The 15,581-nt window shown below is 43.8% G+C and overlaps 1 protein-coding gene across 4 annotated transcripts in view; it reads left to right on the forward strand.

Annotated features, from left to right (window-relative positions):
* XPO6 (exportin 6) overlaps positions 1 to 15,581 on the forward strand; it is a 107,074-nt gene that overhangs the window by 76,326 nt on the left and 15,167 nt on the right. For all 4 annotated transcript variants that reach the window (XM_067706302.1, XM_067706301.1, XM_067706304.1 and 1 more), the window contains 4 exons: positions 488 to 557; positions 7,097 to 7,256; positions 10,359 to 10,451; positions 14,069 to 14,213. In XM_067706302.1, coding sequence (XP_067562403.1) covers positions 488 to 557; positions 7,097 to 7,256; positions 10,359 to 10,451; positions 14,069 to 14,213 — 468 coding nt within the window. The remainder of the gene's footprint in view (positions 1 to 487; positions 558 to 7,096; positions 7,257 to 10,358; positions 10,452 to 14,068; positions 14,214 to 15,581) is intronic.

Here is a 15,581-nt window from a genome sequence, read left to right on the forward strand (position 1 = left end):
CAAACTGGGGCCTCCCTGGTGGCACAGTGGTTGGGAGTCCGCCTGCTGATGCAGGGGACGCGGGTTCGTGCCCCGGTCCGGGAAGATCCCACATGCCGTGGAGCGGCTGGGCCCATGGGCCATGGCCGCTGGGCCTGCGTGTCCGGAGCCTGTGCTCCGTGGCGGGAGAGGCCACAACAGTGAGGGGCCCGCATACCGCAAAAAATAAAATAATAAAAAATAGAAAAAGTATCAAACTGGTGTGTTATTTTCTTTCTTATTCCAAATATTAACTGGTGGTTTCAATTGTAGAAATTGCCGGGGGTGGGAGGTGCTGAAGGGTGCCACCTCTTCTTGGCTGCATATAAAGCTTCCCAGAGAAAAGGTTTTTATCCTGTTCCTCCCCACCATAGGTACTTCTTTCATTGTTGAAATGCTGTTACAATTTGCATTTATGCTGTGTTTTTTTTGTTTTTTAGTTTTTAAATCTTTGTTTCTTTGTTTTCAGTTTCCAGTTCTTCAGGACAATTTAGAAGTTTATCTGGGGTTACAGCAGTTTATAGTTACTTCAGCATCAGGTAAACTGGCTTTTATTTTCTAATTTAATGTCCAGAAAAAATTGGACTGATATTTAATTACTGCCTTCTGTGTTGTCAGAACATGCTTTCTCCACTGCCCCCTCCCTACTGCTCCCTCTCTCTCCATTTCTAAACAGGGAAAATTAAAAAAAAAACACACACACACAAAATCATGATTAAAAAGGAGCTTTGGGGGAGGTAAGAGATGAGGCTGTGACCGCATATTCCAAAGAGGCATCTCAGTGAGAGAAAGGAAGCTGGTTTGGAGCAAAGAGGTAGGACTTTTGAAAAACCCTAGTGATTAGAATATTTCTCTGTGTCCTTTAAGCCAGCTAGTACACTAGAAAAAAATGGTCTTGGACTTTCCTGCGACCGGTTCGTTCTTCTCTGGCTTTTAGAATCAGGAGGACATGGGAGCAACTCTGCAGCAGGTGGACTGGTAGAGCTCACCCTAGGGGATGGTTAGCTCTCCTGTGTCAATAGCCCTGACTGTAGCCAGTTGGAAAGATTTTGGCCTGCTGTTGGCAGGTTTCACCAGCTTGGGGTTTAGGGTTAGCATTTTTTGGTTATTTTGTTAATAATAATGATAAAATAATACCTTCTATTTGTAGAACACACATTGCATGCCAGGCACCATGTTATTTGCTTATGTTATTTAATTCTCTCAACTGGCCTGTGAGGTGTAAGTACTAATAATAGTTCTCCTGTTTTACAGAAGAGGAAATTAATGTTCAGAGATGTTAGTTTACCCAAGGTCACGTGGCTTGTTGGTGCTAGTACCAAGATGGTATAATAGGGAATGATAAAAAGTTGAATTAACCAAAATCTGACATTCATTCTGCCAGCTGAGAAGACACACACACACACACACACACACACACACAGACACACACACACACACACACACACACACACACACACACACACACACACACACACACACACACACACACACACACACACACACACACACACACACACACACACACACACACGTACGTCATTTCACACTGCTCTTCCTCCCAGTTTTCCTTACAGGAGTTATGCCTGGCCCTGGCCGGGCTCCGCTCTCTTGTGTAGCTCTCGTTTCAGCCTGGCATAGAGCTGTCCAGGGTGTAGCCCACTGCCTGGATGAGCTTGTTATTTGTGGCAGAGCCTCCCCAAGAGGCTCCTTCTGAGGCTGCCCTTCTTGGTGGCCTGTGACGGCTTGTTTCCATGACTATATTAGCTTCTAAATAATCCACTGGGCCCCAGGAGGTTGATGGGACTTGGCATGCCCCAGCTTTAGGCCCTGATTGTGTAGATAGGGTAAGAACAGCTTATGCAGAACTTTAAAAAGACCACTTTTCAAAGCAAATGCGCCTGTAAAATGCTGTCAGCATTTATGGACATTTGACTGTGTACAAATGCTGCAGATGTTTCCAGAAACCATTCTTGGGAAAAATCGTACTATGGTGATCTCTCCCTCAGGGCCACTATTCAAACTAGAATATACTCAGGACCCTAAAGACATTCTTGATCTTAAAAAAAAAAAAAGTCGAGCTTGTATTCCTTTCCCCCGAAATTGACCTTAAGTCAGTGTTAGTAGCTGACTTTTTTTTACATTACATTGAGTCGGTCTTCAGGTGAAAATCTGCAGTGATTCTTAAGTCCTTTTTCTGTGACATAATTGATAACTTAGAGCTTCTTATCTGAGAAGGATAATCTGAATGATTTTTCCCTAAATGAAATATCCTATGCCTGCTCTCATTGCCGCCCATTTACTGGCAATTTCACAGTGCCCTTGGCTCTTCCAGGTCATTTCTAAACCTCATCCCTAGCACTGATCCTTGGTGCATATACCCCAGTGGCAGAACCTCTCAGGCCAGAGAAATCCTTATTTCCTGTTTTAAAATGAGCTCTCTTATCCATGACAAAGCAAAAGCCAAGTTTCCAATGCAAAGGCTATTAAAAAATGGAAACTCTGAGTACGTTTTGTTCCTTGGTTCCCATGGTCATTTACCCCTCATATAACCTCCATGCTATATTAGTCAGGCTTACTGCCTCTTACCAGAAACTACATCTCTTTCCCCTGATGGGTTATGGCCCGTTCCTTTCATTTGCATTGACCTTCTCCTGGCCTGAATTCCAGAGCCTGTGAGATGGGAGTCTTACTCTTTACTCTGCTTCTGCTGATCCTCCTGCTTCCACTTCCTCAGTAAAGTCCAAGGCAAAACACGCTGTCCCTGTGGTAGGTACATCAGTCACTGTGCCTCCTCCCTTACCCCTGGGAATCATCCTTTGCCCTCGCTGTTTGTCCCTTTTGTGGTCTGAGAAATCCTCAAAGCCCTGTTGTGCCCCTAGTGCTGCATTTGTGTCCTTATGTGGCCCTCAGGTATCCATTTTGTAGGTGATTGGCTTCTGCCACCCCTCACTGAGATCTTCCCTCATTGGGGCAATATTTCTGTTCTAAGCAGCCCTGTTAATTTTTCTGTTTAGCTGTGCAAACTTCCCTGCCTAAGAGATTGCTCCAGCTACAGTATATAGATTTTTGGACTTAAATTCTTCTGCTTAGGTTCGTTTATGACTTGTTTGTTCTCTCAGAGTGGAATACCTTAAATGCTAATTTTTATACCTTTATCTCCCAGCCTCCCCCACCCCCCCTCCCCCCAAAAAAAGAAAAGAAAAGAAAGAAAGACCGAATTATATTTAACATTAAGATGTTTCTTTCCAGGGCAGTGATTTGCCAGTGAGCTGTTCTTTGGATGTGGCTTAGGTACATCTAGACAGCTGCAGGGTGACTTGCTTTCTGTAAGATAGGACTTCAGTGTGGCCATGATATTTTCTATCTCTGAAAGCTGTACCTAGCAGTGTTCTCCCCTGCAGGCTCCACTTTGCGGATGTTCTATGCTGTTGACTGGAGGAGGGAGGGAACGAAGCCTTAGCCAAATAGAAGAAAATGTGGGTTGATCTGAACAGCTTTTCACAGCGGGAACTCTAGCCCGCCCCCTCAGGTTGAGGTGTGGCACCCTGCATGATTTTTTGGTGGTGGTGGTAGTATGTGGTTTCCAGGCTGGGGGGCAGGGGCTGGAGACTGATTTAGGGTACTTACTGCCTGTATGTTTGTCTGCCTTGCAGATGGAGCAGGGAAGAGCCAACTGCCATTTTGATTAATGTGAACCTTGAATGGCACATATGTTTTAAGTTGAATTATATGGAATTGCAGTTTTGTTAGGTCAGAAACGGTCAAATATCAGCAATCTCATATGGTTCAAACTAATAGTCTAAGACACACATAGCATTTGCGAGCTGTTTTTCATTTTAGGTACTGCTTTTTGTCAGACAAATTAGGGTAGGTTTAGCGGGGAGTGATCAGGATGGCAAGGATTCTCGAGGGAGGGTGACACAGAGAATGGAAGGGGCCCTGGGGTGTATTTCAGCCAAGAGGAGACTGGCAAGAGTGTGACCCCTCTCTCCATATCTCCCCAGGACTGTCATGTGTCAGCAGGCTTAGGCTTGTTTTCCTCCCCGCAAAGGGCGGGACCAGGGGTAATAAGGAGCAATTATTACACAGGGAGACCCCTGTGTTTTTGACCAAGCTGTCCAAAGATGGAAGACTCCCTCAAGAGGCATTGGGCTCTCTAGTATTCAGTTGAGGTGTCCAGGAAGAGGCTGGAGGGGCAAGGCTGGGGGAAGGCCATGCTTCAGATGTATGCGTGGATGCAGGGGCCAAAGGGGAAGAGGGGCAGGCCTGGTCACCATGGCTTTTAAGCTGTCTCATGACCATCTACTAGGGAAACATGATTTAGGGTGGTGTTTTGGTTTGGTTTTTAAAAGAGAAACACAGAATGTTTTCCTTCATGCTTAAAATATTTAAGAACCTAGTTCTTAGGTTGTACCTAAGGGTACCTAGTTCTTGGTATTTAGTACAGTGAATAAGTTGAAACCGACTCGTCAGGGTAGAGCTCGGTGGGAGATGGGGTGGAAGATGAGGACGGGTACGTGCAGGGAGCGTGAGGGGCCACTGATGCGGATTCGAAACCTGTCCACGTTGCTCTCTGAAAGGAGAGCTGGCCTCATCTCTTTTGAAGCCTGTACCACCACCCCATCCAGTTCCAGGGTGTGTTTTTCTTAAGGGTTTATTTCCCACAGAGCCCTAAGCCTTGGTTGTCTGCATACAGGTGGAACAACAGGTTTTTGTTTACTCTGGGCTTCAGTTACATAGCAGTAACCCTGAACATCCTTGACATTCAGAAGGTGTGTAACTGTGGCACTCCTGTTAACTGGGAGAGGAGAGGAGAGAGGCATTTTTCCCTCTCATGTGACCAAGCACGACCAGAACCACTTCTTGGTTCTGTGTATTCTGTGGGCTCCTCTGGCTGGAGGTGTGGGACGCTCACCCTCCTGCTCTGACTAGGGGAGCTGGCCCACCCTCCTTAGACTCCCACCCAGCGGCCTTGGCAGGGCTGCCTGAGGCTGAGAAGCCCACTCCGTGTTTCTGCCCCGAGGCTCTGCTCTCCACGGGGAGTGTTGCAAGCAGACAGGTGATCGGGCAGGTCAGGGCCGGCTTTGTCACTGGCTCTCTCCTTGAGTTGCCCCTTCCTTTTATTCTTCTGCTCCTTGGGGTGTGACCCACTGTAACAACACCCTGGTCACAGAGTCCCCTTTTCCAGGCTCTTGTCCTTCCTTCGGGGCTGTCACAGGCTCTCTTCCAGCCTCAGCACTTGGAAGTCAGTGTAGGAGCTGAGGCATCGAACTTGCTGCTTCACCCCCAGTCTCTTAGGTGTCATCCTTCCTTTTTCTTCTCCACCAGTGTCGCTTATCCATATTCACGTTTACATAGTAAAGTGAATGCTCCCAAGGGCAGTATGAGAAAATTCAGGCCCCCAGGACTCTCTCTCCTGCTCTAGTTAGCTCTCTGTTGTGTGTGTCAAATTCAGTCGTACATCTGTGGTCACTCATTCTGTACCAGGTGCCGTGCTGGCTGCTGGGCAGAGCCCCTCACCGCGAAGGAGTTCACAGTCAGTGAGGAGACAGACTTATAAATCAGTAGTTTATCTCCTTACGTGCACGGAGTGCCCTGGGGGGGGTGTAGGAGGGGAAGTGAGTTCCCTCTGTTGGGGGAGTGGGGAGGGAAGGCTTTCCAGGACAGGCGATACTTAGGTGAGCCTGCAGGCTATATGAGGGCCGTGAGGTGTGCGTGACCAGAGAGTGACGTGGGGACTCCAGGCAGAGACCCCAGCTTGTGCAGAGGTGCAGAGACGAGGCACCAGGGGGTCATCAGTGGGTCCAGGTGATAGAGTGGGATCGGAGGAGGAGGTGAAGTCACAGAGACCTCAGCTGAAGCTGGGGAGGTTGGGATTTTCCCTTTTGGCCAGAGGGAGCCCCAGAAGGGTTTGGCACCTTGCCTGCTGGGAGCTTTGTGCTTAGATCTGGGTTCTAGGAAGATGCTGTGGAGCGCCATGGAGGGGGGGAGGTTCCTGCCTCCAGCAGAGTAAAATCCTGAAGTGGCAGTGGCAGGAGAAGGTTTGAAAAGTATTTAGGGAGTGGATGGATTGCAGGTGCCCTGTGGCAGTGATCTTACTGTTACTGCCCCTCCCTCCTTCCTCCTGGATGCAGGAGGAGGACTTGGTCAGACGGAGAGCGCTTTCTCTGGCTTGGCAGTAATTAATATATTTTGTAGACCTGTGTGGGGAGAGGGGTCCAAAGGGCAAGGATGTGGCTGCATTGAGGATGCTGTTTTCCTTCATCTTTGTTTCCTCCTTGCTCAACTTGAAGAAATGTTGAAGGAAAGTTTCAGGCCTTAGAAAATCACTAGCTCTTTGTTATTCATTATTAATTACAAACACTGAATAATGTTTTATAGTTCATAGGGTTTTTACACATTCTAATTCAGCCCTTACTATAGTGAATTAGATAGTAGCGCTTGCTTCCATTTTAAAGATGAAGAAACTGAGACTTAGAGGGCTCTCTGAGGCACAGAGCTTGCACGTGGCAGGGAACCTGTGTCTTCTGAATCCCAAGTCCTATGCCTTTGGTCCATACGGTGCTACCTGCGAACCTGGGGGGGGGGTGCTGAGTGCACCCTGTTCTTTGAACCCTGTCAGCCCATGGAGACTCCATTCTGCACCAGGGCCATTTGCAGAAAGCCCGCAGAGTCGCATAGACTTAGCTTAGGAGTCTAGCTCTGCCCTGGAAATACGACCCATGTTAGGCAAGTTACTGGGCCCCCGTGGGTGTGTTTTCTTGTCTGTGAAATTGGCGGTGTCATTCCTCACAGGGTCCAGAGGAATCCAGTCATGGATCAGATCGGTCCATGTGAGCACGGCCCGGGCTATCTGTTGTCTCTGTTTCTCCCTCTGGCCTTGGGGTGCATGTGGGTCTGGCTGTAGGTGGAGCCTGCCCAGTTTCCCTGCTTGGTACTGGGAAGCAGCCTGTGGGTTGCTATGTTTCAAAAATTGGTTTTGCTGAATGTAGCTTGCCTGGATGAGCAGATATCTGTAGCGGTAATTAAAGCATGTTCTTCCTGTTGAAAAACCATCTGAAGTGTTATGTTCCAGGACACAGGTTGAACATCACAGCAGAGAACGACTGCCGGCGGCTGCACTGTTCACTGCGAGACCTGAGCTCCCTCCTGCAGGCTGTGGGCCGCCTAGCCGAGTACTTCATCGGGGACGTGTTCGTCGTGCGCTTCAGCGACGCCCTCACGGTGGTGGAGAGGTGGGTGGGCAGTTACAGCATGGAGCTCAGCTTACCTGCTTGTGTGAGGAACAGCTGTTGCCAGGCAGCTCTGCTCTGGCACCAGGTGAATTGAGGCTCTGCCACATACAGGGGAGTGTGGAGCAGTCACTGACCCTCTCTGAACTTCAGGTCCCTCATCTGTAAAATGGAGTGGACGTAGTATCCTGTAGGTTTATTGTGAGAATTACATGAGGTAAGGCACTGAGCACAGGGCCTAGTATGTAGCAAACAGTAAATATAAGCTGTTATTTCATAGACGATCTTATATTTAAAGATAGGAGTAACCTCAGAAGAAACCAGGTGAGGTCATAAAGAGACATGAAGAAAGCCATATTAATAAAAGGACAAACACGTAGGCAGTAGGCACTATCTGAGTAGGCAGCCAGAGGCCAGAGGTGGGACCTTTTCTGGTCCTTTTAGAATGGGACTGGTTTTTCCAGTCCTCTTAGGGTCCTGAGGATTTGAAGCTGGGCAGCCTCCAAGCCTGACCTGAGGGGTGGATCCCAGCCTTCCCACCACCAAGCTCCTTTTACTACTTCTTCCTCGAGGGTCCCCCACAGGGTTTACGGCTGCATTTGTTGAAGACCATTTCCTACTACCTAGTCTGCCCCCTCCCTTCTCATGAACTCATACATTTAAAAAGTCATATGCTTAAAATAAAAGTGACAGGAGGTTTTCAGATCATTTCAAGGTAACCAGTGAGTTGATTCGATCAAAACTGGGTGGGTGTGGGTCCAGCCAAAAGTTGAGAGACACCTGGTGCTTTCATTTACCCAGTAGCTGTATCGTTGGTAACACATGAGGGGTAGCTGGGGCTCAAGCCTAATTACTTGCATGCCAGATTTTTCTTTAACTATTACTCTTAGCTTAAAAGCAGCGATAACTAAGAATTTTAAATAAATCTTGAAAAACCAGATTAATAATAATAAAAGCAGCATACAGTAGTAGGAAATTTTCAAAAGTAATTTTGTACATTTTCTTTCATTCTATACTTTGAGGGACAGGTATTGTCATTTTATCTGAGTAAATTCTGGCCCAGAGAGGGTGAGTGCCTTACCTCAGGTCACACAGTTCATGAGTGGGAGCACAGGTACTTTAACCAGTTTCCTGAGTCCAAATACTGTGCTCTTTCCAAACCACAGAGCTTCTACTTCAAGTTCTTTTTCTTCTTTTTCCTGCACTAGGCCTGTTTCCGCTGATGGTTAGTAGGAATAGAACATGTCCTTCTGTCTGAAATCTATATTTAATTTACACTTAAGCAATATATTATATCCATCAGTCATTTCAACTTCATAGTGAAATGACTGTTCAGAGATCCTGGATTGCTATTTTGTAGGTCCTTAATATATACATCTTTCTGCACTGCTTAGGTTTTCAGGCTCAGTACGTAAAGATACTTTGCTGTTTTGTCTTCATTTAGAATAAAGTGTGAGAGAAGCCTCCTTGTTATGTGATCTTAATAGCCACTGTGATTAGCAGTGTTTTCACTTACAGGTTACATAAAAAAAAACCTAATATTAAGATTGCTAAACATAGAAATATTAAAAGATGTTCATTTTTAGTGTAGAACAACGTTAAAGAATGCTGTTGAATGAAGAAACAGAATGTAAAGTCACATGCGGTATGATTTCATTTATATGAGGTGCTTAGAGTAGTCAGAACCATAGCGACAGAAAATAGAAGGCTGGTTGCCGGCGTGGGGGGGTATGGAGAGTTGTTATTTAATGGGTGCTGAGGTGCAGTTTTACAAGATGAAAGCGTAATGGAGATGGATGGTGGGGGTGCTAGCACGTTGTGAATATATTTAATACCACTGAGCTGTACACTTATTGTATGAATGTGAAAAACGTGGGGCAGCTTAAAGAATTAAATACTGGCTGCGCATTGGCGTCTTACTTATTGATGGGGAATGATTTGATGCCTAGTTATTGCCACCACCACACCCTGCTTCCTAGGACTTCAGATTGAGAACCCTTGGCTCTTTTACCCTTATTTCCTTGACTGACTGGAAATTCGTCTTTCTGACTGCTCCCCAACCCTGAATAACTTGTGGCTCAAGCTTGTGGTTTTGTAACAAAGTCCTGCTTTCTCCCCACCATCAGAGAGGAACATTTTTCAGAGTATGGTCTACATGCATCAGAGTCCCCTGGCTGCTTTTCAAAGATGCACATTTCCAGACCCCCCTCAATGCTACAGAGTCAGTCTGTGGGGTAGCACCAGCGAACTGCATTTGTAATTAGTTCCCCAGTTGATTCTTACGCTCAGTGAAGTTTGAGACCCTCCTCACTGTTGGATTGGGGGAGAGAAACATGCACCATCTTCCCTGGCGTCCCCCTCAGACCTGCTCCCAGGTTTCCTTACAGAGCAAGCACAGAGAGAACCTAGCCAGGTCTCTAGTTTTTTTGGTTGGTTTGTTTATGTTTACTCAGAAAGGAATGTCTGTCTCTAGTGAAAGACGCAATTCCCATTTCCCACTAGAGCTGGCTGTTAGTTATTGTATTCAGTGTTCGTTTGTACTGATACATAGTAAGCCCTTGGGCAACCAGTGGACTCAGTAACTTGCTTCTCAAAGAATTGTGCTTGAAGTTAAAAATACCTTAATCTATTTTAGAAACTTTTGTGGCCTCCCTCCCCCGCACCCCATTTCAACTCTTCAGAAATTTAAAAAATTGTGTAGGAAATACCCATAGATTCTACAGAGAACATTTTGCTGTATTTTCTTTATCATATACCTATCCGCCTGAAACATTCACTTTTTTTCTAATTTTTGTTATTGTGGTAAAATACACATAGCATAAAAATTTCCATCCTAATCATTTTTATTGTATATATTGTTACATTACATTATGTTCTCTGTGTTGTGTTATATTGTTTTCAATGTAAGTAATGCTTTAGTTGGTATCTTAGTATATAAATCTTTATGCACATCTCAGATTATGTCTTTGGGATAAAATTGAAGACCTGGTCTGGATTCTTTTTGATTGAAAAAAAGTCTGTCCTCGAGACCTTGGTACCTAGTCCATTTTGTCTATTTTAGTCCATAAACTGAATGTTTTTTCTTATATTCTTCTTTGCCGACAGGCTGGTCAAAGTCACTTTGTATGGATCTCAGATAAAATTGTACAACATTGAGACTGCCGTGCCATCAGTATTGAAGCCTGATCTCATTGATGTGTAAGTATAGTTAGATGTTCGTGTATTCTCAGAAAGGCTTTGTTGTCTGGCCCCAAATGACTTTACAGATAAAAAGGGACTATAGTGGCTGCCATGAAAAGATGAAAAACTCCCACCTCCAAACCTAGAAAGAGAAAGATTGTTTGATGATATCTCGGGGCCGGGGTGGTTGGAGTGAATGGAATTCATCAGGCAGATGAGAGCTGGCAGCAGAAGGTATATGGAGTAGGCATTTCAGGAGGAAAGAACAGCACAAGCCAAGCCACAGAAGTGTTCCAGAGTCACACAGTTAGGGATGTGGTGAGCAGTTGGTGTGGCGGGAGGCGGGGCTGGATAGGCATGTTAGGGCTGAGTGTTTCACCTTGAATGCCATGACTCTTACCCTGTAGACCAGTGACTGAAACTGCAGGGTACAGGAGAATTGCTTGGGAAACATATTCCCTCAGAGATTCTGATTGTAGCAGGATGGCATAAGCCTGGGTATTTACATACTAAACAAGAACCTCAAGTGATTTTGAAAGCGGGGTATCCAGGGACCACTCTTTGAGAAACTTTACAGACGGTGAAAAGCCATTAGGAAAGTGACATATGGGAGGGATAGAGGAATGGGGACTGGAGATGGGGCCATATCCCAGAGATTCCACTGCCCAGAAGGCTTGCTCTAGACTAGAGCAGGAGTTGGCAAGCTATGGCCTGTGCCAAATCCAGCCCACTGCCAGCTTATGTAAATAGTTAATATTGGAACACAGCCATGCCCATTCATTTACGTATTATCTATGAGCTGCTTTTGCACTACAGTGGCAGAGTTGAATAGTTCTGAACAAGAGTGGGTGACCTATAAAACCTGAAATATTTATACTCTGGTTTTTGCAGAAAAAGTCTCTGACCCCTGTTCTAGAGCATTCTTGAGCTTCAAATTAGATAAATAATAGAGTCTTATTTACTGTGGTTGTTTAAAAAAAAATTTTTTTTTTAAATATTGCTTTCCTTTTTGAGAATTTAGAGAAAGCTTCTCCCAAGAAAAGTTCTAATTTGCTCATAAACACGCCTTGAACACAATTTCAGGAAGTTTTAGAGCTTCTCCTTCAGCCTTTAAGGAGCTCTGTAAGTTTGATAGATTGATTGAAATTCTTAGGAACCCGCCCCCTCCCACCCCAAGACGCACTTTGATGTCTTCCTCCTTACTTTTGGTACTTACTTTTTGATCAATGGATTCTAAAGATAAAATACAAAATAACTGCTTTGTCACTATGAATATAAAATTCCCAATATTTTCTTACTTTAAGGTACTTAGTACCTTTTCTTACCTAACTTATTTTGAAAAAGTTCAAATCTATAGAAAAGGGGAAAATAGAATGAACACCCATATACCATACTCTCAAGCTAGATTCATCAATGATAAATATTTTGCCACATTTGCTGTTTTTTTTTTAAAATAAATTTTATTTATTTATTTATTTTTGGCTGCATTGGGTCTTCATTGCTGCATGCAGGCTTTCTCTAGTTGTGGCGAGCTACTCTTCGTTGCACTGCTGGGCTTCTCATTGTGGTGGCTTCTCTTGTTGTGGAGCACGATCTCTAGATGCATCGGCTCAGTAGCTGTGGCACGTGGGCTCAGTAGTTGTGGCTCGCGGGCTCTAGAGCACAGGCTCAGTAGCTGTGGCGCACAGGCTTAGTTGTTCTGCGGCATGTGGGATCTTCCCGGACCAGGGTTCGAACCCGTGTCCCCTGCATTGGCAGGCGGATTCTTAACCACTGCGCCATCAGGGAAGCCCTGCTGTTTTTTTTTTCTTGTGCTTCTCTCTGTGTACACAAGTGCACACACATACATTTTTTGTGTGTGAACTGTTTGAAAATAAATTGCAGACAACACATCACTTCACATGTATATCCTTCAGCATGTATCTCCTAGGAACATTCTCCTATGTAACCATAATACCATTATCAACACTCAAAAACTTTCATAGATACAGTAATGTCAGTAAGTATGTAAGTATGTCTCCTATTTTTAAGTGTATATGTATATATATTCCCTATGCAAATTTCCCTAATTGTCCCAAGAATGTCCTTTTTACATATATATCTATAGACATACATTTTCTGGATCTGAGTTCTAACTAATGAATCACACATTGTGTGTGTCTCCTGTAGCCTAGACCAGTTCCCCAAATTGTGCATGTTTGGGAGGGGTGGGGTGGAGAGAGAGACTGGCTTTCTGGAGATCCAGATCCTACTGATTTTTGTTTTTTTTTTTTTTAAGAAAATCTTAATCTGGATTTGTGTAGTTGTTTTTCTCTGTATTCGATTGAGGTTAAACATTTTAGCAAGAATACTGCATAGGAGATGACATGTCCTTCTTGCATCATATCTAGAGGCACTTGAGGTCAGTTTGCCCTGGGATTGTTGATACTGAGTTTGATTTTTAAATAGTGTCTGCCTATAACCTAGCTACATCCACTGAAAGGTCCTAGAAGCAGTGACACTCCAGTAGCAATGCTACCTCTAGTACTCAGGCTCTTGGTTTCTAAAATACATTCTCCATCAAAAGGAACCAGAGTTCCTTGGAGAAATGCTCCAAGTCTGGGGCAGGTTGACCCTGGAGAATCTTGTTGAGTCAGTAAGGAAGGTTAGGAACATATGAAAAGGACATGGGGGCTAGCATGAAAGGGTTTTTCCTGGTCAGACTTGACATTGTGATCATCAAGAAAGAATGAGGATGATAATGAGTTACAACATATTGAATATAAAGCATCCATATGATTTAAAAGAAAGAAAAAGATCAGGGAGGGAAAGCAGTTTTTTACAGAAGAATACAGCTAATGAACAGAAAAAGAAAGAAAAACCACTAGTTTGCAACCACCAGTGTAAGAATGATTTAGGCAGGGTTCCTCAATGGGTGTTTGTTGGGGAATGGTATATTTATTTAGAGTCTTAAAGTATCACCCCAAGATTACTTACTAATTTTTTCAGAAAAGGGAGAAATAACCTATTTAGGTTTATTAGAAGATCTGGTGTTTTGTAAGCTCTGAGACAACTGCCTCACTTGTAAAAAGATTGATTATTATCTGATGAATTGTGAGCTTTTATGATGTATATTTTGTTGTGTGTGCAAACATAGTCCAAACATAGTCTTTGCTACTTCAAGCCTCTAGCCAAATACCATGTATGGTATGATGGAAGCTTAAACTTGAGAGACTCATATCAATGCTTATTTATAAAGCTATAATTCCTGGTAGTTTTCTACATCCTGATTTGTAGCTATGGATATAAAATTTTTACTAGTTCCCAAGTCAACACATTATCATTTAAGTTCTTTGATTCTGTTTTCATTATTTACCATTCTCTCGGCTGAGCTCACATGTGTCACAGAAAGGTTGAATGAGATCTGGTAGACATTTACTAACTGCCTTCTGTGTTCCAGGCAGTGGTGGCAATATTTAGACGATGGGTTTTTAACTTTTAGGTACTACGTGAGCAAGTAAATGGTTTCCACACTTCCACGCATGTCCTAGAATAGTAAATGTGATGGATGAAATTCTTCCCTCCTGTGGAAAAAAGTTTAGTGATAATGTATTTTGACCATAACCTTTAAAATCGCATCTTCTCTCCTTTCGCAGGCACGCTCAGTCCCTGGCTGCTCTGCAGGCTTACTCTCACTGGCTAGCACAGTACTGCAGTGAGGCTCATCGGCAGAATACGCAGCAGTTTGTTACGCTCATTTCCACCACCATGGATGCAGTCACACCCCTGATCAGCACCAAGGTCTTGAAACAGCAAAGGCTGCACCTTTTCTCTAACTCCACGTCTGTCCTTCTGTTCATATACCCGTTTATTATAACATTAAAATACCACAAAGCATTAGACCCAATTCTTACCGCTGTGATAGAACTATGTGTCATTTCATGTTCCTTTTTAGTTGTAGTCCATATAAATTCAAATATAACTATTTTTTCGGTTCTCTAAGTCCCACATGAATACATGCTCATTGTCAAAAAGTAAAATACTGTTCAAATATACAGACTAAAAAATTATGGTACTCTTTAATCCCTACCTTCAAAGCATTTTCCTTTCCAAAGGAAGCACTGTCAACAGTTTGTTGTATATCTTTCAGACTTTTTCCTGTTTTCACATACTGCATACGTAAAAGTTTGTAGATAGTTGGAGAGATATCTTCAGATATCTTCTTTTGCTTAACAGTATGCCTCAGAGACGTGTCAAGCAAGTTCAGTTTTTCAAATTGACCAGTGCTGTTCTGTAGTGGGAGTGTATAATGATTTTTCTGTTGATGGAAATTAGATCCTTGTGTGTACATCCTTGCAGGGTAGATTCCTAGAAGTGTAATTGCTGGGTCGAAGGTTATATCCATGTAAAATTTGATAGATTCTAAGTCGTCCTCCAAGAAGACCACCAATTTATATTTCTAAAGCATATACTTTTTTTCTTTTCTTTCTTTTTTTTGGGGGGAGTGGGGTAGTTTTAATCATACATGGCATCCTGTACCACTATTAACAGAACAATGTATTGTTTTCTGTAAATTTTTGTTGTGTTTGTAATTGTAAATGAGTTATGATACCCTGTGAGGGGTTGTTTCAAAACTTACCCACCCATTGCTGGTATTTTACGTTGCCTCCGCTTGATAAAAAGTCACTCTGTAATGAATAACTCTGAAATGTGTGTACTCATGAATGTAGCTTTGTCCTTTTAGGTAGTTTTCTTAGAATAAGTGGGATTATAGGGTTAAAAATTAGGGATATTTTGTGGTTCTAGGAAGTTATTTTTTTTCCTAAATTATTCTACATGCCACTGACTCTTTGGTGTGTTGTTTTCACCACAGTCTTACTAGCATTAGGTCCTGTTTTCAAAGAGTCTTCTCTTTTGCTAATTTGAAAGGGATAGAATGGTATGTGAACCAAGGTTTTGATTGGCATGTTGAGGTGAAGGAAGTAGGCGAGCCTGGTGCGATTGATGGAGTGCAGAAAGCGGGGGGGCGCGTGGAGAGATCTTGGCTTGATTGGAGCAAGAAGAGCGAGATGAACAATCCCCAGCTGTTTGAATGATATGCCAGGGAGTTTGCCATGTGATTTAAGAGCTGACGGGAGCCACTGTAGATTCTTGAGCTGAGAAGTGACT

The sequence above is a fragment of the Pseudorca crassidens genome, chromosome 15 (assembly GCF_039906515.1).
Source record: "Pseudorca crassidens isolate mPseCra1 chromosome 15, mPseCra1.hap1, whole genome shotgun sequence".
Classification (NCBI taxonomy): Eukaryota; Metazoa; Chordata; class Mammalia; order Artiodactyla; family Delphinidae; genus Pseudorca; species Pseudorca crassidens.